This window comes from Branchiostoma belcheri, unplaced genomic scaffold (genome assembly GCF_001625305.1).
Source record: "Branchiostoma belcheri isolate BF01 breed outbred unplaced genomic scaffold, Haploidv18h27 scaffold167, whole genome shotgun sequence".
Taxonomy (NCBI): domain Eukaryota; kingdom Metazoa; phylum Chordata; class Leptocardii; order Amphioxiformes; family Branchiostomatidae; genus Branchiostoma; species Branchiostoma belcheri.
Genome location: NW_017803124.1, coordinates 285808 through 310913, shown reverse-complemented (window position 1 = coordinate 310913; position 25106 = coordinate 285808). Strand labels below are relative to the sequence as shown.

General features: G+C 40.7%; 1 protein-coding gene across 1 annotated transcript; it reads left to right on the top strand.

Moving 5' to 3' along the window:
* The first annotated feature begins 3097 nt into the window (after positions 1-3097).
* On the top strand, positions 3098-22956 carry LOC109466430 (collectin-10-like). The gene is made up of 3 exons (XM_019764149.1): positions 3098-3204; positions 5163-5308; positions 22448-22956. Exons 1-3 carry the CDS (start codon positions 3098-3100, stop codon positions 22807-22809), a joined length of 615 nt encoding a protein of 204 aa, XP_019619708.1. The 3' UTR covers positions 22810-22956.
* The last annotated feature ends 2150 nt before the right edge of the window (positions 22957-25106 follow it).

The window sequence follows — 25106 nt, the reverse complement described above, 5'->3', positions numbered from 1 at the left end:
ACACTGCGCTGTGATTGGTTAAATCCTGCATGACGTCATTACCCCTTTAAATATGAATGCCAGCCAGGCTAATCACCATTGCGATCATTGGAAGCATCCGCAACGCCGAAGGAGCGTGGTGTTAGGTCAGTCCCAGGGAGTGGGTGGGGAAGGGTTTAGCCCTTCTTGTTTGGGAAAGTTTTTCGCTGCCCCCCCACCCACCCCGTTATCCTATATTTCATATAGTGGGACTCGGCCTCGCCGCGCGACTCCGGCACTGCCCCATAACTCATAAAGGATGTACCAATGACTGCGCAGTGTGAATAGTGAACTTTTCTGTCAACAGTGTACAATATTCAAATACTGCTGCATGTGCAGCCTTTTTGTTGGAATCAAATCGTTTTTGTAGTGTCTTGATAGACCCTGTCGGTCAGTCATGCTAATGAGTGAAACACATAACATTACATAAACAGTTTGTGTTTTACTCATTAGCATACTTGTGACTCGCTACATGCCGCCTTCACGTGGGTGACCACAGGAACAAGCTGGACTTGAGGTAGCAGAACACAGTTTTCGTCCTATGGGGATTCCTATAGTTAAGCACCTCGAGGTGACTCACTTCAACGCGGTAAAAATTATAGTAGGGTGCACTATTGAATCACGGCCAACTAATATGTTGAAATATACGGTATATTCTACAAAATAACTGAAAACCAAAAAAAGTTATCGTTTTTTAACATAATGACGACCACTTTGATTTGGCCCTCTATCGGGGTCAACGGAACTGCAGCCGGCTCACCCTGGAACGTGGTTGCGTAATGCCGCGCATTTATACACGAACAGGGAAATCTTCACAATCCAACTCATACTGTGTACAAGCCGATACCTTTCCTTACCACACAGTGCAGTTCATTCATGGCTACCTCTCACATAAGTCGCTTTAGACAGGATGCGAGAGGTTTGTCTGCACTACTTTCTATACCCGCGTCATACGACCCGCGTCATACGACCGGGGGTCGCGGATAATTACTGTGTTCTGCGACCTTGAAACTAAATTACGAGAGAACAAGCTTTGGTTTAGACTGTGTGTACCGAGCCGAAAACGTGTTAAGTAAAGCGCAGGAGTACGTAACGGGGGTCAGAACTAAGGTAAGTAATGGGGGAGGGGCGAATTAAACATTTTTTTCTAAACAAGGGAAGGCTCAACGAGCGATCTGCTAGGTTCAGTTACGTTGGTTCCAATGATAAGTTGTGTACGCGTAGGGAATAAATGAGTTTTTAAAGCGATTAGTTATACATATTGGAATCTGGATGTTTTGTTTGTTACGAAGGTTATATATAATGAGTGAAATCAGAGTCAAACACTAAGGGTAACCAGGTAACAGGCTCCTCAGATGCCATATAAACAAAACGGGTTGGTGGAAAAAGGAGTCCAGTCCGATTGGCGGAAAAAGCAGCCCAGTCCGATTTGGGGGTGGAAAAAGCAAACGGGGGGTTTCTACGAAATTCTACGAAAGACCATAGGTACAATTTTTGTCTTGTGTGTGTACTTCTAGTTTCTATGGGTACTTCGAGTTTCTATGAGTACTTAGAGTTTCTATGGGTACTTCGAGTTTCTATGAGTACTTAGAGCTTCTGTGAGCACTTAGAACTTACAGATTGTATGGGAAGTTAGAATTTGTATGAGTATTTAGAGTTTGTATGGGAATTTTGAGTTTCTATGGGTACTTAAGAGTTTCTGTAAGCACTTAGAGAGTTTGTATAGGAACTTAGTGTTTGTATGGGAACTCAGTGTTTGTATGAGTATTTCGAGTTTCTATGAGTACTTCAATTTCTGTGTGCGGTCCGACTTTCTGGGGGCACTTTGTTTCCTGTGGCTGATGATAATACATTATGAGTTGCATATTCCTGTTAACCTTTCTAGGCAACGAAATTTTATTTTAAAGCTATTAAAAAGAAGATATACTTTTACCTTTTAAAAGTTTTTCTGCTTACAATGTTCAACATGTTTGTTAATAGATGAAATTAAATTCTGGCATAGATAATGTTAATGGCCCGGAGTACTCATTAGCATATATGTGACTCACTACATGCCGCCTTAACCTGTAATTCAGGCAGCCTTGAAAAACCACTATGAGGTCAGCTGTCCTCATTTGCGTTCAGCTCTTTCACACCGAATACTGCCCAAAGGCTGCCGCAATGCTGCCCGGTTGGGAATCTGGTGGGTGTTATGGTTGTGTTTTACGCCAGGTCACTAGTAGGGGTCATCACCGCTACCTAGTCCTGCTTACCCACATAATGTGCGTTATGTAGTCAAGTCACTTGAGAACTTTCTGGTTCTGTTGTTTATACCAGACTGTGTAGTTTCTATACATACAGGTCACCTACCGGGGGTATCCACAACAACCAAAAGTTAATTATTAAACTTTATTTAAAGCTGCATTATGTAGGTTTTTGTGCAAAAAATTCAAATATTCTGAATCTAACAAATCTTGGTTTTATCATCATTTACTATCACTTTTCAAAACATTTGCGTCATTATATTACGTTTCTGGCGTATTTTGTTAGGCCATGTTGATTTGATTATATGGATGACATCCGCGCGCGCATGAATTTTTGGCCGTTTCCAAAAAAAAAAGTTTTACAACCATACTGTAAATCGTACAAAACAGTTGCAAAATGAGCAAAAATATACCATAAGTTACAAAAAATTAATAAAACCATACCAATGTCGTAGAATGCCAAAATCAAACGAAAAAAGACGAAATTGTAAAGAAATGAACTTGAAGACTAGATTATTCGCCAAACCATATTCTGTGCCATTTGCTCAACCCTCATGACCACCTAGATTTCATAATGAAAAGAACTTTTTTTTTTTGCAAAACTCTTTTTTTTATTCGCACGCGCGCATCAGTTTTGGGGCTCCCGGAGGATGTCATCCATATAATCAAATCAACATGGCCTTAGCGCAAAAACAGTCCTCTTGATGTGCGCTCAGTTCCCGGTGGCACCGAGTTGATGCCACCGCTGGAACCCAAACAAACAGCGGTTTTCGGTCGGGAATCTTCGGTGAGTTTCGGCTGCGTGACGTCATGACTAGCTAGCCCTCTGAAACAAAATGGCGGGAATGGAGGGCGGTCGGGATCGGGTGAACCGTGGAGGTAGAAGAAGTTTGCTGACCAGTTCTGCCAGGAAGAGGAAGGAGAAGGGCAAGTTCAGAATGTCGTCTGGGTCGTCCCTCCATCTCCACAAAGTAATCGAAGGAATAACGCGATCAAAACAAACCCGGGAACCAAAGGCGAAAACCGGCTGTCGACAGAATCGAATGTCCCGCGCTCAGGTGAAAGGTCACGTTAGACCACTGACGTGACAAATCTCCGGGCCGGCTCGGGCAGACTCGGGAGTACTCGGACATGTTTGGAAGTCAACAAATATGGCGGACACCCAGGCGAGCGCGTGCGATTTCTCAGTTTTCTAACCGCGCGCATCGCAAAAATATCATCTCGCCTTCATTAACTGAATGGTGCAGTGTAACACAGTAGGGTTTATTCAACTAGCAATGTAAAAAGATGGCCAGAAAATCGACTTTTTGTTTTAAGATTAGACGACCAAAAATCGCATCATGCAGCTTTAAGGGATTCTTTCTTAGAATTGTACTTCCGGTACTTACATGCTTGTTGGTGTAACACAAAGTCTGCCATACGCGACTTTAGCAGGGGCCGGCTGGATGTTGGGCAGCCGGCAACCATAAAGCGATTTAATCAGGCTACTTACATGCAAGCAGGATCAGCACTGGAAATCTCATCAGTTGACCGTTTCATCTTTTGACTAATTATTATTACTTATATGTAATTGTAAGTTACAAACTGTAAGTTCCCATAGAAACTGTAAGTTCCCATACAAACTCTAAGTGCTCACAGAAACTCTAAGTACTCATAGAAACTCTAAGTACTCATAGAAACTCGAAGTACTCATAGAAACTCGAAGTACCCAAAGAAACTCCAAGTACTCATAGAAACTCGAAGTACCCATAGAAACTAGAAGTACTCATAGAAACTCGAAGTACCCATAGAAACTTGAAGTACACACACAAGAAAAAAATTGTGCCTATGGTCTTTCGTAGAATTTCGTAGAAACCACCGGACTCCTTTTTCCACCCCCAAATCGGACTGGACTGCTTTTTCCACCAATCGGACTGGATTCCTTTTTCCACCAACCCCAAACAAACAAAGGTAACTTCATTCATTCATTGGAATCAAGGCGGTCACACAAATTAATCAATAATATCTATGATTGGCCCTGTGTACGAAGATATTGTTTTCAATGTGTTTGTGTGTGTATATTTGCCTGTGTTTATGTTTTCTTGTGTGTCCGTTCAGGTATTTGCTGAGTAGTACAGATAAAGTGAAGGGTCAGGGGTAACCACAGATTGACAGGAAGGTCTGCCCACAGTTTAATTTAAACTGCAAGTCACGGGTGTACCAACTTACTAGTAACTTGTTACAGTCTGGTCTCAGTGAGGTTTGGTCATCTTGAAGAGGTGATAGTCACCTGTTATGTCGACCTTCTTATCTACAATGTGTGGTAAATGTTCATAAACAAGAATTTGGAGATCTCATACCTGCATGAAATATATGAGTTTTTCTAAATGTTTTTACACAGTACACTACAGCACAGAACAAAATAACACAGGTTTTTGTTTTCAACACACAGTAGCACCTTTGGCCTGAAATAGGCTGTAATAGATATGGTCAACATCTGGTCTATTTCAGAGGGAGAACCTCATTAATCAAACCGGGCAGGCGCCACTGCCTTCACCCCGCACATCTGTTTTCCCTGATACGAAAGATACAAAAACCGGAAGTTCTGCTGCAGTATCAAGGTCAGCCACCAGGAGGCCCATATTTGACCTTGACCTTTGGCTTCCTAAGATATACCAGCATACCAAATATCATTACAATCCATAAAGGCGTTCTGAAGTTATGCTGACTACAAATGTGCGGAAACACACACACACACAGTCACACATACACACAGTCTGACGCGCCAAAAATAATACCTCCATTTTTCATGGAGGTATTATAATAAATCAACTGACATTGTTGGTAACTTTCATCTGTAGTGAGGAGTGGGCAGACTGTGCATCCAGAGAGGTGCTGGAGGAGACAGGACTGAAACTAAAGAACGTCACACTTGCTACAGTCGTCAAAGGGATTAAGATTTAAGTTGTCCGATAACTACCACTACAATCACCATCTTCATGCAGGCAGTCTGGTGGACACTAGTCACTGGGAGGAACCGGTCAACCTGGAACCCAATAAATGTGAAGGTGAGAGTTGTCTGCAATACCATTCAATCTATCAATCAATCAATCAATCAATCAATCAATCAATCAATCAATCAATCAATCAATCACCTAATCAATCAATCAATCATTTGTTTTATCACTTGTGCATCCTATGATCAATTAGCTAAATATTACATTCTCAACAAGGGCTTGAAATACCACCTGTGCATATGCACCTCAGTGCGGGTAAAACCAAAGCTTAATATATAAATCACTGTCTACCTGCAACTAACACTAACAGTGCACTGGTCTATTTTATTTATTTCAAATGCATGACAACACATTACACAGACTTACAGGTAGCAGTAGCTGATGTAAGTCTACAGTTATACAAACAAGACAGCAAATAACATTACATTACTAAGGATTCTTTATTGACACAACAAAAAGTACAGTGACATTTGTATGGTCTTCTACAACTTAACTTAAGATCTAACAAAGCTATATTCATGTGTGGATAACTTCATCTTACATACATGTGTGCTGGGCCATGTACCGGGTTTATATAATGTACATGTACTCTGTAGTTGTATGTCGATTTTTGTTTGCCGTATTAACTGTTACCTCCTATGAAGTATAAAAGAAATAATGACAATGGTTTCTGAACAGTTTTTAGTACTTTTCCATACTTCCTAAATTCAGTGTGCAAAAAGTATTTCAAGCCATGTCAACCCATGAATCAAACTTGGGCACATACTACATTGGGTAACATAAAGATCAAATGCAAAAAAACAACTTGAGACAAATAAAACTCTAACAATAATGTCTGTCATCTTGTAGGTGGAATTTAATAATATTCTTGTGAATTAATTTAAAGATAATGCAATGGTTGTCATACAACATTCTAAACAAGTGCTTTGACAAAAGCTGACATTTGCCCGTGTGGTCTTTTTGCACAACAAAATTTTTTTGTTGAGAATATCAAACCATTTGAAATCAGTATAGAAAGGTCCACTAGAGAATCGTAGTCAACTTTAGAATAGTCCATACAGTTCGAATGTAGGGTTGAGGGATCAAAATTAACTATGATGGGACGTCTGGTGATGATGATGATCTGGACAGTGGTGCAAGGACAGAAGTAGACTGGACAAGATTACAACTGTCAGTGAATAATCAATAAGTGACAGTGTGTGCGTTGGTTCTTAGGCTGTTGAAGATTTAACATTTGGGAGGTCTGGAGCAGTTAAGATCCAGCTGGCAAATTTGGGTCGGGAGGCCACCAAGCTTTTTGGCATTAAAGTCCCCAGTATTCAGTAATGATAATTGAATCATACTGAAGGGCCCCGCCAGTAAAAACAGTCAGTCAGCTGAATGTAATAGCGTCGAATTCCTAAGCACAAGACACATACACATTATATAAAGTGACCATGTTTGACACTGTCCCGTGCTGAGTTCATTCGTTTTTGATAAGTGTTTAACGCTCCTTACATTCTCGAGTCATGGTATGAAATGTATATATTGAAACAAAAACAAAAAGAAAAAGTGAAGACTTCATGAACGCGATGCTCCAAGTTGAAATTTTGCGATTAAGAGATGATGGGTACACGGAGATCATGGGGGCGGTATATTTGAATTGGGAAGCCCCTCACTCTTTATATACATGTATATAGCAGTAAAGTAACCTTATGTCAGAATCCGGCCTTTTGTGCCTTACTGTGGGGTGAATCAGAGTTACTATCTAGTAGATGACTTTCTTAAATGCAACATGATAAAAATGATTTTATTTTAAAGGTAGTTATTTGTCGCCATTGAACTCTATGTTTAATGCCAAATTACGGGCTATCCCCATCAGTCCGCCATGTTGGTACTGACGTCATATGACATCCTGGTAGCACCGATCAATGATAGGTCGTACTCAGTCATTGGAAGCTTAAGCGAACACTGAGACTTCTAATTTTGAAAACTTTGACTCTCGGCTGATATGTGCAGATAGACACAGGGGTTACTTTTGACACTCCCCATGCCGACACACTTTAGATGACATTGAATCAGCGAGCAAAGTATATTGGTACCAGAAAACGCAGGGTTGAGAGATGTTTCCCGATTAGTTGTGTACGTGTTCTCACAGCAAGACAACTTTAACTTCCCGATACTCACTGCATGCACTGTGTCTGGCTTTGATGTGTGGTTTATAATCCAACAGAGCAGCGAGCCACCAAATACTGTGACTCATACTGGCGACCATCTGAATTGTAATAGAGTGACGCTTGAGACCATCAAACTTATTATCATGATATTGCAAGTTTGATGTACCAAGGACAAAGGTACCAATAGATCACCATGGGACGGGGGGGATATGTGCCGCTATCTGTTGATTAAAATGGTTTCTTTCCAACGAATACGGAATTGCCAAATTACATGTTTTATTACACTAAATCTAATGCATGGACGCCATTGTGCAGTATAATCACACATGCACAGCCTGATTTAGAACAGACATTCTAGATGGACAAACATTGCCTCAGACTCTATTAGAACTCTGCTTACAACAATAAAAGCATGTTTTGAATGCGCCAGATTGGAGTTAATGTAAATATCAAATGGTGTCTACAAACAAGCAGAATTCGCTCTTCTAATCTTGGTGCACCTAGAAACAGTGAGTTCATTCGTCTGTAATAATACATGTTTCTGAGGAAAACAACCCTCAAGGCTGCAGCTACATATCATATGTCCTACTTGATAAATTGTCTGAGTGCTCGAGCATCAAAATAAGTACCATCAAATACTTATTCATCCATGATGGAACTTTTCCGTTATCACTATCAAGTTGTATTGATAACTATGCACCTACCGTAGGTCAGCAACACAATCCATTCCAAAATTTCAGCATTCCAGTTGTTCCCAACTTAATGACCCCAGAAGTTTGATAACTAAAGCTGTCTGAGCAATACAGGGAGGTAACATTAAATGTCATACTTTTTAACACCAGCAGATATAATTATAATACTAGAAATGTTTTGAATTTTCTAGCCAATGTGGACTTGAAAAATCCAGTACTCAAAATTAATAAATGGCCGTGTGGCTGTGTGGTATGCTCTCATATGCATCGCCAAATATCGATCTAGAGCAATATTTCAAAAAGATAATCCTGTCAGACGAACACGCTAACATATATGTTATCTACAATAACATTAATAAAACCATGTTTATGTCTACAATTATAATATTAATAAAACCATGTTTTGAATCCGCCAGAGCGGATCAAGGGATGTGTACCGACAAGCAGGATTCGCTATTTTAGGTACATTTTGGCAACAGTGCATCCGTCTGTATGAGTGCTTGAGACAAAAACAACTTTCCAGATGGTGCCAGATGCCTACGTGGCCCTACAGCTGATGTTACCATGTCTGTCCACGTCTCCAGAAGGGGGTGTCAGGGGTTACCATGGGTACATCTATTTTTTTAAAAACACGGAATTGGGGGAGAGCAAAGAGACAACACTTTGATTTGATAATGGATTTTTAAAAATTCTATGCTAAAGCGGTGGTGTTTTTTCCTTGGCTTATACGTATAATAGTAGTTCATATGTCAGTTATGATTGAATAGTTTATAGAAAAGTTATAGACTTCAGTACCAATAGAACATGAGTACATGAAGCTCAGTTCTGAAATAATTTTATTACTCGGCTTCCAGTACTGATCATGAAGAGTCACTTTTTACTGGTAAATCCAGTAAGGAACCCATTACACTTTTGTATATCGATACTGGGTATGTATAACCACTCACTGTACTACAAACCAGCCTTTTTCTTGTCGCCGGAACGCAACTCAGTACAGGAGCCCAAGTACCGAGGGTAGTTCAGTTATTTAAGCTGAGTACTGAAACAAACTTCTGATTCAGTACTCTTTGGACTTCCAGTCCTGACGAAGCTTCTGAAGTACTGGAATAAAGCTGTTCGTTACTAGAATTTCTGTTTGGGATTTTTCTTCCGTACTGGGCACCGAGTGAGTTGGCCATATGGCAGAGAAACGCGCATAGTATCATAATCAAGGGTGACGGATTCGAAGGGCTAGGGTCATATGTGACGTCAGGGCGTAAACATGTACGTGGGTGTGTGCAGGTTGGAAACGGGGGGGTGGGACTAGTCTCCACCAGGTTTTTCTACGGGAATACGGATCGTAGAATTCGGCTAAAAAGAGAGTAAAATTGGCAAAGGGAGTCCGGCCGCGGGGAGGTAGTTTCTTTCTGGCCAAACTCCCCTGGCAATTATGCTCCTATGATATAGCCAGCGTCGTTAGTCTGGTAGAGACTAGGGGTGGGGGTGTTGGGGTGGCGTGGCGACCAGATTGGGGACTTGTGGTGTGGGTTGGAGAGAGGGCACATGTAAAGTTCGAATGACGGAGAGACTGGCACAGTTTTATTATAATTGCAAAATTCCAGTTATAACTTACGCGTGTTAAATGTAGTAGCGGTGCAGTTTCCCGTTTAAACCGAAAGGTCTCATCTGAATGAAAAGATTGTGTCTCAGGCTTGATACGGCTGACGGAACAACAAACAAAATGTTTTAGTACATGTATGACATAGGCCTGACAGAAGTGATATAGCTGTCGTATAACGGTTCTTTCAAAACGCATCATTAACCGGTTATTACCTCGGTCCATGAAAAATGGAGGTATTGTTTTTGGCGTGTCTGTCTGTGTGTGTCTGTGTGTGTGTTTGTGTTTCCGCACATTTATAGTCAGCATAACTTCATAACGCCTTTATGAATTGTGATGATATTTGGTATGATGGTAAGTCTTATGAAGACAAAGGTCAAGGTCAAATATGGGCCTCCTTGCAGATGACCTCGGTACTGCAGCAGAACTTCCGGTTTTTGTATCTTTTGTCCTGAACATGCTATGTTCTTGACATTTTTGGTGACAGATAGCTTTTCCAGTCAGGAATAAGTGGTGTGGGATTGGTCCACCTAGCAGCTTGTTCTGCGACTGCAGGGCAGCTTTTGGCGAAATCTTCTAAAGCCAATAAGTCCAGGTAGGAACAATGTATTTTCATCATTTTTGGTGTGTAGGTAGCTGAGAGAGAGTTGTACATAATTAAATGCAAATTATGCAAATGAGGAATTAATTTGCATAATTAATAAGGAAATTCTATAATTACACTTTTACAGTGTTTTATATAATAGTACGTCTATACATGTAATTTATTTAAGGTCTCGGACCGGAGTTTTTTTCACGATTTTGGATCCGGCGGACACCCTCAGACCGAAGGGCTATAACTCCGCCAAAAAAAGTACGCCGGGAAATCTCATTACATCAGTCAACGGAGATTTCCAGCCGGCTTCCGATACAATTTTGGTTATTGTCCGTCGACTCTATAATTTGGGTAGAAACTGTAGTTAAACGTAAATTTTGGATACGAAAAATGTAGTTTTTTTGCAGTTTTTTCAACGGACCTGCTTGGAAAAAACGAATTTTCCCAGGCTAACGGCTTATATGCTGAAATAGCTTACTACTTTCTGTTTCTGAAAAACAGAAAAAAAATATAGGTTGTTGCGATAAGTTTTTCGCAAAATCCGGTGACGCGAACCCCTAGAAATTCCACATAGAACGCAGCTATTTGGGTCATCAGGCGACAAACCGCATCACCCTTGCTCGCGGACTAATACCAAAAACGCTTCGCTGGTCGTCCAACTTCACCGCGCCGAAAAACACTACAATCCCAAGGCTTTTTGATCAATTCAAAACCTAGTTGAAAATCTACAGCGATCGCCGAGCTATGGGGAGCCAAACCTAGCGTGACAACCTCGCAGATCCGGCGATTTACTGCGCACTATTTGGAACCCTGGTCAGAATTAAACTCCGACCCGGAACCTTAAGGAGATTATTTTTAATAAAAAATTATCATAATTCTTCAGAAACATCATATCTATCATATATCCAAATTTCACATGTCTGCGATGAGTACTTTTCCCGTGGCAGAGGTTTAAAGACATGTGAAAAATGCAGTGTTCTAAGGCTATATTGCCAAGTCTCGGGTCCCAGGCAGCGTTAACAAGTGGGGCAAGTAGAAAAATACCGTTATTTCAAACATCGCTTTTCTCACAACAGTTATAACGGAAATAAAAGTCTGCCCTGGATCTTGGCTATGGATATATGTGTTCTTTTCGTGGTTTCGGTGCCGCATACTTGCAGAAAACGTTCTTAACAGTTGGTATCGATGACGTCACTGCGTGACGTCATCGGGTCCCCTGGGAAAACAGCATGGGGTCGCGTTTTAGGTTCGTCGCTTTAAAGTAAAAGGAAGAATTCGTCAGATTTCGACCTTGAATGATAGACCAGGGTTCGCACTTTCCGAATCAAACGCGTCCGACACCAAACTCTTCACTATTTCGCCGTGAATGGCCTATTAAGTAGCAAAGCGCTCCTTAAATGTGTGAAAGGCTGCATTATTACGAGGTGCAAAACACAATCTGGGTGATATTGCCGTGGCTAGGAGCAAGAAGTTGAAATAAACCCTGTAAAGATGTGAGGAGTACTTATTAGGCTATCACTTAACACCACCCAAAGGAAAGAAAGTCGCGAATTTAAGGAGCCCTGAACCGAACATCAGAAAACCCAGTTTTGCCTTAAGAAGGCTTAAAACACTTCGATTTTGCTGTTAAATGTCAGTTTAAGTCACAATAGATAGAGAAACTTCGCCGAAATTATACGAAAGTCAAATTCAGAGGTCGACTCATATAAAATGACATAGAAAGTGAATTCATGCAACAACTGTTTACCTTCCAGAAACGATTAAAATTGCCCTGACGGGGATTTCGGGGGGGGGGCGGGAAAGGGGGAGGGGGGCGGCCTAGGGCCTGGGCATGAAAATACGGACTTTTTACTCGAAAAAGTAAAATGATGCGGTTTTTGTCAGAATCGGATAACTTTTGCCAAACACTTTTAAATCCATACGAATGACGTCATCGATGACGTCATTTTTTGCGCATGCGCCGTGCTTTTAAGGTCTCGGACCGGAGTTTTTTTCACGATTTTGGATCCGGCGGACACCCTCAGACCGAAGGGCTATAACTCCGCCAAAAAAAGTACGCCGGGAAATCTCATTACATCAGTCAACGGAGATTTCCAGCCGGCTTCCGATACAATTTTGGTTATTGTCCGTCGACTCTATAATTTGGGTAGAAACTGTAGTTAAACGTAAATTTTGGATACGAAAAATGTAGTTTTTTTGCAGTTTTTTCAACGGACCTGCTTGGAAAAAACGAATTTTCCCAGGCTAACGGCTTATATGCTGAAATAGCTTACTACTTTCTGTTTCTGAAAAACAGAAAAAAAATATAGGTTGTTGCGATAAGTTTTTCGCAAAATCCGGTGACGCGAACCCCTAGAAATTCCACATAGAACGCAGCTATTTGGGTCATCAGGCGACAAACCGCATCACCCTTGCTCGCGGACTAATACCAAAAACGCTTCGCTGGTCGTCCAACTTCACCGCGCCGAAAAACACTACAATCCCAAGGCTTTTTGATCAATTCAAAACCTAGTTGAAAATCTACAGCGATCGCCGAGCTATGGGGAGCCAAACCTAGCGTGACAACCTCGCAGATCCGGCGATTTACTGCGCACTATTTGGAACCCTGGTCAGAATTAAACTCCGACCCGGAACCTTAATCTGTGGCAGGCGGAACATCAACAGATACCAATTATGCAAATGATAACCTAATTTGCATAATTAAGCTGAAAATTCTGGTAGGAACATATTAATAACTTTACAAATTCTGGTGCATGATGGGAATTTTATACCCTGTGACATGTGTAAGTTACTTAAAGGTTAACATCACTATGCATATATTATGTTTATGTATAGGTCATTTGCATAATTAAAGAATAAATTTACATGTCAAGCCCATATTTCATGGAGGTATGAGATCTCGCAACTCTTGTTATGATTCATAACTTTATGATTTATAACTTTAAGAGTTGAAGGAATATATATACACAATACTAGTGCCAGCTTACACAGTTTTTACCTCCATGAAAAATGAAGGTATTGTTTTTGGCATGGCTGTGTGTCTGTCTGTGTGTCTGTGTGTGTGTGTTTGTGTTTCCGGACATTTGTGTTCAGCATAACTTTTGAACCTTTGGATGGATTGTAATAATATTTGGTATGTAGATAGGTGTTTGGTAGCCAAAGGTCAAGGTCAATTTTGAGCCTCCTGGTGGCTGGCCTTGGTACTGCAGCAGAACTGCCGGTTTTTGTATGTTTTATCCTGGACATGCTATGCTCTTGTTTTTTGAGTGGTGGATAGCTCTTCCTGCCAGTAATAAGACTGGTGTGGGTTTGGTCTCCCTAGCAGCTTGTTCTGGAACAGCAGGGAGGTTTCTGGCGAAACCTTTTAGAGCAGATAAATTCACAAAGGAACAATGTATTTTTATGATTTTTGGTATGTGGGTAGCTTAGACAGAGATCTATATTATTGGATACAAATTATGCATATGATGACTTCATTTGCATAATTAATGAGGAAATTCTGTAATTCCAGTGCTTTACATCATGGGACTTTGGTACATGTAATAAATGTTTATAATCTATGGTAGGTGGAATATCACCAGATACCAATTATGCAAATACAGACCTAATTTGCATAATTAATCTGAAAATTCTATGACTCCTTAGTGGGAAATAATGGGAATTTCATACTTGAGAGATGTGTAAGTTAATCAAAAGTTAATACCACGATGCATATATTATGTTAATGTATCCACAAAAAACAAAATTTAATTATTAAGGGATTCTTTCTTACAATTGTACTTCCGGTACTTACATATAAGTAATAATAATTAGTCAAAAGATGAAGCGGTCAAATGATTAAATCGCTTTACGGTTGCCGGCCACCCAACATCCGGCCGGCCCCCGCTAAAGCCGCGTATGGCAGACTTTGCGTTACACTACTACATGTATATTTCACTACTGTTTATTGTTCATTGATTGTATTGTATTATGTGTTGATTGTAACAAACTACCCGCTTCAGGGAGACTTGTGTCTTTCCCGGCATTAATGTATGTTTGTGTTTGGAAAACCAATAAAGATGTTTATTGTTTATTTGATTGATCTCCATTAGTGCGTACAACAATAATACAACACTACGTAGTCTTCCTGGAGTCGTTTGGATACAAACACTGCATTATACTATTATACATACATATACAAGAAGCAAACGTAACTTAAATACAACATGGCAAATAAAATGCAACATAGCAATGAAATACGACATGGGAAATGAGAATACAACATAGGGTATAAAACTGCTGAGAGGTCAGAGGTCTCAATACAGTTAAGAGCAAGTAATTCTATACATCAGTCGTCGCACTACCACCATGATTGCAGAGGTTGGGAAGTGTCCACTTCAGTTTTCAGCCAATCCCTGATATGTTTCTTAAAAGTTGTAGGTGCAGACAATCTGATGTGTTGAGGAAATAAGTTGTAAGTTTTGATGCATCGATACAAATTCCTGGAACGTATTGTAACGTTGTAACTAAAGAGCATGACTATACAAACTCTAAGTGCTTACAGAAACTCTAAGTACCCATAGAAACTCGAAGTACACACACACATCTGCAATATTACATTGACCGCAAAAGCAGCAACGGCAAAAATACACATTTGTGCATCAACACGGGCATGCCCGCAGATGGCGTATAAAATTGCGTGCCGATTACACAAAGAGAACCCAGTGTTTTGACTGCGAACACGAAAAACCAACCGTTCACAACACTCCGTCCGGAGGTCCTGACCTCCTTCACGGAGTAATAATTGTACCTATGGTATTTCGTAGAAAGCACCCAACTTTTTGGACTGCTTTTTCCACCCCCAAATCGGACTGGACTGCTTTTTCCACCAATCGGACTGGACTCTTTTTTCCACCAACCCAGCTAGGTGTTACTGGTTCACTGTGTACAGAAGTTCAAAGGTGTTACTGGACCAGGTTTACTGTGTACTGAAGCTTAAGGTGTTACTGGCTCACTGTGCACAGGATAGTTACTGGTTCACTGTGTACAGAAGCTAATTGTGTTACTGGTTCACTGTGCACTAAAGCTAGGTGTGACTGGTTCACTGTGCACTGAAGCTAGGTGTTACTGGTTAACTGAGCACTGAAGCTAGGTGTTACTGGTTAACTGAGCACTGAAGCTAGGTGTTACTGGTTCACTGTGCACTAAAGCTAGGTGTGACTGGTTCACTGTGCACTGAAGCTAGGTGTGACTCAGGTTCACTGTGCACTAAAGCTAGGTGTTACTGGTTCACTGTGCACTGAAGCTAGGTGTGACTCAGGTTCACTGTGCACTAAAGCTAGGTGTTACTGGTTCACTGTGCACTGAAGCTAGGTGTTACTGGTTCACTGTGCACTCAAAGCTAGGTGTTACTGGTTCACTGTGCACTAAAGCTATGTGTTGCTGGTTCACTGTGCACTAAAGCTATGTGTTACTGGTTCACTGTGCACTAAAGCTATGTGTTACTGGTTCACTGTGCACTAAAGCTAGGTGTTACTGGTTCACTGTGCACTAAAGCTATGTGTTACTGGTTAACTGTGCGCTGAAGCTAGGTTCGTTTATTCATTTATTTCAATACCCTTTAGTCCATGACTTAGTCTTCCAGGGTTCTTCAAAACATATGAAGTTCAACATATACCAGGAGTTACTGGTTCCCTGAGTACAGAAGCTAGGTATATTACAGTAACTGGACTACACTGTGTGAAGCTTAGTGCTACTGGTTCACTTTGCGCAGAAGCTAGGCGTTACTGGTACACTGAATACTGAAGCTTAGCATGTATGTGTTACTGGTTCACTGTGTTCTGAAGCAATGTGTTATCTGACATTGGGCTTATTTCCTGGCACGAGGACTTTATATAATTACCCACTCCATCAACCAGAGTTGGTCCGCTAGAGAGTATATTTTGCCCTGGTGTGGCAAAGCCTCAGTAACATCCATGTCCATAATATCACCAGGGTCCATAATATCGCCACCTTGAGAAATAGTGTGCTTAAAGATATTTTTACTGCAACATACCCTAGGTATGTACATTTGAGGTGTGCAGGAGTGCATACCAAAAGTATGTTGCAGTAAAAATATCTTTAAGCACACTATTTCTCAAGGTGGTGATATTATGGACCCTGGTGATATTATGGACACGGATGTTAGAGGCTGAACCTGAAGCCTAGTAGTAGATGCTACGGGGTGTACCTTACTGTACCTATGCCAGTATGGGTTTCTCCCCTTAGTAGTCATGTAGGCTACATCAACTTAATTTTATGGATGACATCCGCGCACGCATTGATTTTCGCCTCTGTGATACGTTAGTTGGCATTCCTGGATGCGCTAAGTAGGTTCTGCCGGGTTCTGCCGGGCTTGTTTCCATGACAATCACATCCAGAGGCTCTGGCCTGGCTCTATAGGCCTGGGTTACAAGTCCATGCTAGTTAGCCGGCAGTAACTCTTGGGGATGGCACCCAGGCTATTCAGAAGCTCCACAACTCAAGATCTCAGTACATACATGTACGTACAGTGCTGATTCATAAACTGCGCAAAAACTTTTCATATACGTCACTATGTACTGAGTCACAAATTCACAAACCAGCTAAATGTATTCCTGGTTTAGTAGCATTTTTATTTCAGCCGTAATTTTTTTTTATTCGCCCGCACACACTAAGTTTGGGGTCTTCATGAGGAAGTCATCTATAAAATTAAGTCGGTGTGGCCTTACCCTTAATTTCTATGATGACTTACAGTTTGAGATTTTTCCTTATTATGATGTGTTATAGACCAAAAATTTTGGGGTTCCTTTGTCAATATACAGTGAGAAACATGCTTATACTGAATATGTGTGTTACATCAGAATACCAAGCCTGGTGCACCTGATTCCTTGACCAATGAAATACGGCAAATGCACTCCTTGTATTGCTCAGATTACATAGGTCACCATTGATCTGAGATACACTGTAAGGTATGGATTGATATCAGGATAGCAGAACTAACAACTTTAATTTGAACTAACTTTTAGCAGAACTAACATCGTCTATTGGTAGAAGCAACTACGTATACCAAAATTATTAGGTAAGGGCATGTTCCAGAATGCCTGTGGGGTGGGTGGGGTTGAAAGAGGTAAAATAATAAACTTTTGTCCCTAGCCTTCTTTCAAACCAGGTTTGCTCAAGCCCTGAGGCCCCTTAATTTAGGAATTGAAATACTGGAAATTTGGAGCTGTGCAACTATTCTAATGTTACCTGTACCAGTGCTATATGCAGAGAACTCAGTGTTTTGGGCCCTAGTTCCTTGTGCTGATTTGCTTAAGTCAAACCCTTCCTAGTTCCATGTTAAGATTAGGGCAAACCCTCCCCTAGTTCCTGGTCCAGATTTTTGCTGCATTGACTGTCATCTTGTATTAAGTTTAAAACAAATTATGGCAATTGTTTCCAGTTTTCAGTGTAATCCATAATTCCTAATATGTTCTGAGTGACCTGTAAAATGTATCTGGTGCAGGTAATTTTCAATGTTAATGTTACATATGTATATGCAAAAAAAAAAAACTACTACAAGCCTGCTTGTCCAGCTAGTTCCTTGTCCAGATTTGCTCAAAGCGAAAGTTTGACTAGGCCCCAGGGCTCGACATACTGGGTGAATATGCTGAGATTTAATAGTGCAGGTTATTGGAGCTCTGTGGCTATTCCGATTTTCGAGGTAGAAGAGTGTTTTGGGCCCTGCTAGTTCCTTGTGCAGGTTTGGTCGAAGTCAAACCCTCCTTAGTTCCTTGACGAGATTAGCTCAAACTACCTTTTCCTTTGGATGCATATTTTTTTTCTACTTTATTTCCGACTGTTATGTTTATGGTGCACAGGAAATGGAAATTAGATCCCTCGTTATGTCTTTTCGGCTACAGGTGTAACCTCCGTTATCGGTTGGGGTGTTAAACAGAGCTAGGTTACAACAAGACTTTTTTGCTTTTTTTTCTCCAAAAAGGTGTACACTTTTTAGCTTCATCTTTTAGGAGCAAGGGAGCATAAGTACAACTTTTTATATACCAGCTGCAGGTGAAGTAGCGTACATGAAAAGTAATAAACAACGGTAACGGAGGTTACAGTAATGACTGTAAAACATTTTGTTCAGCAAGGTTGGCTGCAAACGACAGCAATTTACACTCTTTTCTTCTTCTCTTAGAAACCTAGAAAACTTGGAAAAAGTTATGAAAATAGCAATTTCTTGTCTTCTTCTTTGTGGCTCCATCTTAACTTCACGGCCATCTTACTTGAGTGGTATTGGGGGTTACAGAAGTTGGAGACAGGTATGAACTCCCTCGCATGATGTACAAGAATAGTGACAGGAGTGATCTAACTTCACCGGTCAGAGGGCCTGGCTATGCGGCTTCAACAGCCACCAAACTATTGTCGTAATAAAATTGCTACATTTTATGCTACTTTTAAAGTTTCATGTCTTCTCTGGAGCTTTTTAGGGAAAGAAATCCAAACCGCGGACTCAATTTCTTCCAAGTCATCAATCAAACCTAATGTTGCGGTACATTTTTCGTGAAACATAGTGGAGAGGGTAAGTGAAGAAAGCAATGGTCAGGTCTGTCATTTGGCCCATATAAGTTGTAAAGAGTGGTGACAGCATTTTGCATAATATTTGAATGAGAACGAATGACAGGTCTTCTCATCGACTCTTCGGTCCTAGTAAAACTGTTGAACAGTGAACATACAAAGTGTGTCCAAAATTTGACAATATTTTGCCAACAGTCCAGCAACGTACAGTGAAGGGATTCCATGGTGAGTTCTAACTAATATTTCTAAATGTACATGACGTGTATATTAAAGCAGTGAATGTGCTCAGTATTATGTTGTTGCCGTTGTTTTGCCTCTGTGTAATCCGAGTCTGACAGTGTGTAATAAGCATTCCTGACATGCTGCGACCTGTAAACAGGATTCATCTATTGTATCTACGCTGCAAGGCCAGAGGGAACATTGTCAGCACCTCCATAGACTCTCATGTAATAGCATTGATCTTATCTGCTTTCTAGTATCATGTGGTATGAATTCAAAGATACCCCAAGTCTGTCAGTTATTTTTCCTAGCTAGGAAGAATATGATGTTCTGATATAACTGGTCGTCATGCTGATATTCCAGATGGGGAAACAATTCCTCGTCTGTTTGGTGGTAGCAAACATAGCAAACATTCTGTTGTACCAGACTAATAAATTAAAATTAAAAAAAACAAGAAGCCATAGGCGACAATTCTCCGTGAAGTATTATATATTGCAACAAAAAGAAGTAGTCATTGGCGACAATTCTCTGTGAAGTGTGATAAATCGAACAAAGAAAAATTGTTTAAACGCGCGTCGGCTCAGTCATCTTAAGACGCAACAACCAATCAGAGATGCGAAATGCCGACACGTGACGCGGGATTTGCATACAGTCGGGGAAGGGCGCGATGCCCGAAATATTTTTGCGTCAATATTCAGCGCCGTGTTTCAAGAGATTAATACCGGGAAACAAATTCTTTTCTTGTTTTGAACGCATAAACATGCATTTACGCTAATCTAGTATGATTCAGGGTTACTTTTTTTTTCCTGCCATGGCCAGATTATCTAAAGATGTGTGTATTGAGTGTACAATCTACAGAAAGAGAAATGTACATCAGGTCCGATCATCCGATTTTCACGTTTCGGTTTTTTGGACTCGGTTCATGAACGTATTTTGGTTTGGCTCCTGGAATGTGCGAAAAAAATGACTCCCGGGACTGTCTACAGGGAACACTCGCACATTCGCGGTGTATCAGGACAGCGCGACTGGTCGGCATTAGCGCAGTCCCTGCAATTAGTAACAGTTGCATATCAATCCGGCCGAAAGCATGATTGTGTAACACAGGCTACTTCTTCATATACCGGCTCATACTACACGACGCCTCTACAACTAGCAAATCATAAAATTACCCGATCTACTAGTACTGTATGTGCGGTTTACCAGCCCCAGACCACATCCGACCACGAGGCAGAACACATTGATGGGTTGCTCAAAAATATTGTCCATGTTTACAAAGAGCTGCTCCACTAACACTATGGAGCGGCACAACCCAAAAATATTGGCCATGTGTCGTTGCTAGGACGACCGGCCAGTTGCTACGTGACTAAATACACCCCGCCACTAGGTCGCCACACCCGACCAGTTTGAAATCGATAGGATTACGTCATCGGTATTAACATTTCCTAATGTTGACCTCTGACCACCCCACATTTCCGTCCCCATCAGCCCCGCCGCGACTTACTACCGGTGACATAAACGGACGACAACATTTCAACGACATGGGGATGTTTCGAAAATAACCATTTACTCCAATATCAAAACAGCTACGGTAAAAATAAAAAGACGTGCATCATCCCGGACATAATGCCACACCATATGCGAAATTACACAAAAAAGCGACGTACGGAAGAATGCGTTTTGGCTGCGAACATCTTCCAAAAAACTTGGCATCTCTTAACCATGGGCAAAAACATCTGGAACCACTTATCAAAACCACCCCGTATCTGCATGAAGTTCCACCCCCCCACTGCTATTCCAAACAACACGTTTTTCTGGACCATTCCAATTCGCCTCGTAATTGTAGGGGTGCGTCTGCAATATTACATTGACCGCGAAAGCAGCAACGGCAATAATACACATTCGTGCATCAACACGGGCATGCCCGCAGACGGCGTATAAAATTGCGTGCCGATTACACAAAGAGATTGTTTTGACTGCGAACACGAAAAATCAGCCGATCACAACACTCCGTCCGGAGGTCCTGACCTCCTTCACGGAGTAAAAAATTTAAAAATGGTATTTTTTCTTAGCTATAGGAAGAATATAGCATTGTGATATGACTGGTCTTTATACTGATATTCAAGATGGAGAGGCAATCCTCTTCTGTTTGGTGTTCTTGCCAATACCAGCACTGACTGTCCAAAGAAAGGATTAATTCCTATAAATGTTAGAGTATATACTGAGTGTATTCATGATAACATGGGTGTTCTCTTATGTTTACTTTTCTTCTTCCATAATGATCAAAACTCCATTTGCTAAAAATGACAGGTTTTATTTTAATGTCAGATGATGTGAAATTCATTTTTGGTGGATGTACGTAAATTGAATATTATTGTAACGCTCAGTTGTTTAAACTTTAATTTATTCACTTCTGAAGGATTTTGTCAAGGCATTTATAGACCCAACATATTCTGGGCTGAAAACTGCTTAGGGTCATGGAACTTGTTAAGGTCCAGCACTATGTTGTGAAAAGATTAGTTGTACATCTTGGTCATACAATGGAGGGAAGTAGTGGACCTGTGCCGTAAGTTTCCTCATATCTCATTTTCAACAGTGAAAGGTAGTCCGGAATTAGAGTGTCAGTCCGGAATTAAAGTGTCGCCCGTTAGTAGCCTTTGATTAAGAAATGAATGAAAAGTAGTTTGATAGACATATATTACATAATGCATAACATTCATTCAGACCACAAACTCACTTTTACCTGGCCAGTTGTGGGGCAAAAGGGAGTGATGTTTTGGTTGTCTGAAATCTTCTGATCACTCTAGTGATCATGGCAGGCACCAGAGACCACAAATAACAATCACAGTCGTGTTGTAGATCAAGTCACTAATCACATTAAATTTTGTTCTTTGTTTTTTTTAAATTAATATATACTGGATCAGTCGGGAAAGTGAACATGTTGATCATAAATTCTACAGCAAACCTGAGTAGGAGACGAATTTCACTTCTTACCTTAGTTAATGTGTTTAATTGTGCTTCAGTTTTTCTTGAGTCGTCGTTACATTAAGATCAACAATGTTTTTTTTCTTTCCTGGGACGAGAACTGTTACATCTGTGAAGCCCCGCCATTATTTCTATGGAATGTTACATTGATGTCCCTTCCGAATAATCAGCAATTTATTTTACAGGGCAGATGATTTATCAGAAGATTGTATAATAACAAGTTAGTGGTGTATGGTGGCAATTCTAGTCTTGTGATTTTTTATGGAATTAAGCCATAACGTGTGCAAATCACATTGACGTTGTCATAACCTACTAGTAGGATGAAATTGAGAAATGTTAGCTGCTTATCAAGCCACATATCCTCTCTCACTTTTTCTACATTGTGTCCAGTAACAGGCTACGTCAGTTTGCTACAATTAGACTTTGCTGAGCTAAAGACGTACGACGAGGCTAGACAGACGTGTGCCGCAGACGGGGGACTACTGGCCATGCCGAGGGACAACGTGACCAACACCTTCATCCACAACCTGGGAGGAGGAGCTGGAATACGCTGGATCGGGCTGACTGACCTCGGGAACGAAGGCCAGTTTGTGTATGAAGACGGCCAAAATCTTGCGTCATCCGGCTATTCTAACTGGCATCCCGGTGAGCCGAACGACGCCCACAAGGGCGAACACTGTGTCATGATGTTTAATTCCATGCACGGCTGGAATGACGCAATTTGCAGTCTCGCCAGGGGATTCATCTGTTAGCTAGGTATGTGTTACTATTGCACACCCTAGCGTGTTTGTAAGGTGCAGTAAATGTGAAAATTTTAACTCTTGTGCATTACTGTAGGGTGGATAATACTATCTAGTAGATATCATTCTTTTAACAGAATTAAAACGGCGTTAAATGTTTCTCATTGTTACCACAGAAGTCTCTGTTTTAGTCATGCTCGAGTCTATGGACTGTCCCCATAAGTTCGCCTTGTTGGTACTGACGTCATATGACATCCTGAGTCCCGAGCAATAAACATATTATAGTTTTCTCCTTCGGGACGAACGCGATGACTGTCAGACTTTCTGACGATCTGATTTGTGCAGATAGACACAGCGGTTACTTTCTACCCTTCCCAGGTCGACACACTTTAGATGACATTGAAACAGCGAGCATTCCAGAAAACGCAGGGTTGAGAGATGTTTCTCAGTTAGTTGTGTAGTACGTGTTCTTACAGCAAAACAATGTTAACTAATCCTGTTCAAAACTGTACTGTGCCTGGCTTTGATTTATAATTTTGTGGTTGTCGATTAGAGCAGAGGACCACAAAATACATTTATACCAGAACAAACAGAACATGTTTCTGAATCTACTTTAATTTTAAGTTACTAGTATCCTACCTCTGAGTCAGTTGAACATACTTTAAGTGTCTGTCTATCATCTGAATTTATCATACTTAGTACGTGCATTGACGCTTAAGTCTATCAAACTGCCATATCTCATTGATCATATAGTATTTAAAAATACTTCACCCACCGTGTGTTGTTAGGACAAGGGTACTAATAAATCACCACAGGACGGAGGGACATCTCTGTGCCAAGATAAAGATGTTGTCAGGTGAAACGTTATGTTACAGATGGAAATTATATTACCGTAGCCCAGTGATACCATCTGTAAATCTTGAAATCGGTGGTGTATTTTCGAAATTTCACGGTGACTTTCCTCAACGTAATTATGGCACCACGAATTTGTGTCTTTGTGCTACCGTATCGTCTCGACCGTGAATTCAAAACACCTTCTTCCCGCTCCGGCAAAAATAAATCCCAGCCGAAATGCATCAAGTTACTGTAGCATCATAACCTTTCTATGTCATAGGGAGTTGGAGGTAGAGTAACCGTGAACGTTGTACATGTACATTGTACTTTGTGTAACACTTGTAGCGTGAATCACAGGTAAATCTATTTTGATTCGAATGGTTTCTTTACAATATGGAATTGCAGAATTCCAAATTGCTCTAAATTTAATGCATGGACGCCACTGTGCAGTATACTCACACATGCACAGCCAAATATTGATTTTAGAGTGGTTAATATTTAAAAAGACATTGCCTCTGCCTAGAATAATAAAACCATGTTTTGAATGCGCCACAGTGGAGTTAATGCAAATATCAAATGATGTCTACAGACAAGCAGAATGGTACATCAAAAACAGTGCATCCGTCTGTATGTTTCTGACCAAGGACATTATGTTCTGACGAAAACAACTCTCTAGATCTATGTTATGTTAAACACTGGTCACTTTAATTTTGGAATGTCACTTTCCGAATTTCGAGACATCTATGTTGAAATCCTTGATTTTCAACTCTGTTATTCCTGGATGTACAGTTAACTTTTCCATACCATTGGAAAGATCATATTACCTTCTTTATTAGGTTCTTTTTTTATGGTTAGAATGTACAAATTTATCAAGATATTTGACTTTAAAAATTGCAAGCCTTGCGGTCTAGAATGCACACCGTCAGGCCCAGGAGAATATAAGCCTGGCAGTCCTAACTTTAGCCCGTGCGGGCTTAGTAGTCACCCCGCATCCAATGTAAACCACTGAATTAATGAGAATTCACATCTTCACACCAGTGTAATTAGCAAGTGGGTTGTAATTCATGCTCTCCTTGCTTGTGATAATCATGTGGATTTTACACAACAATTGGATCAGACCGCGGTCTGAGATGTAGCCCCTGGCCTGAATCCTTTCTCAGACAGTCTGCATTCATTAATCAATTCACATATTCCACACCTTTATTTTTTTTTTTTGTAACAGAATTTTCAGATTGCGGGGTGAAATTAGCCTGATGGTCTGAATGGTTTCTGAGTAAATCAGCCCGCGGTCTGGGAATTTGGACCCATAGTCTAAGTGCCTTTAGACCGAAGGTCCTGTAATTAAAACTTGCGTGCTAGTTGTTAGGACTAACAGGCTGTTGAAAAAGACCACCGGTCTGCTTGTATTTATTATTAATGATATAATCTTAAGTTATGAACACTGCAGAACAATAATTTTTATATCACTGTGCTCA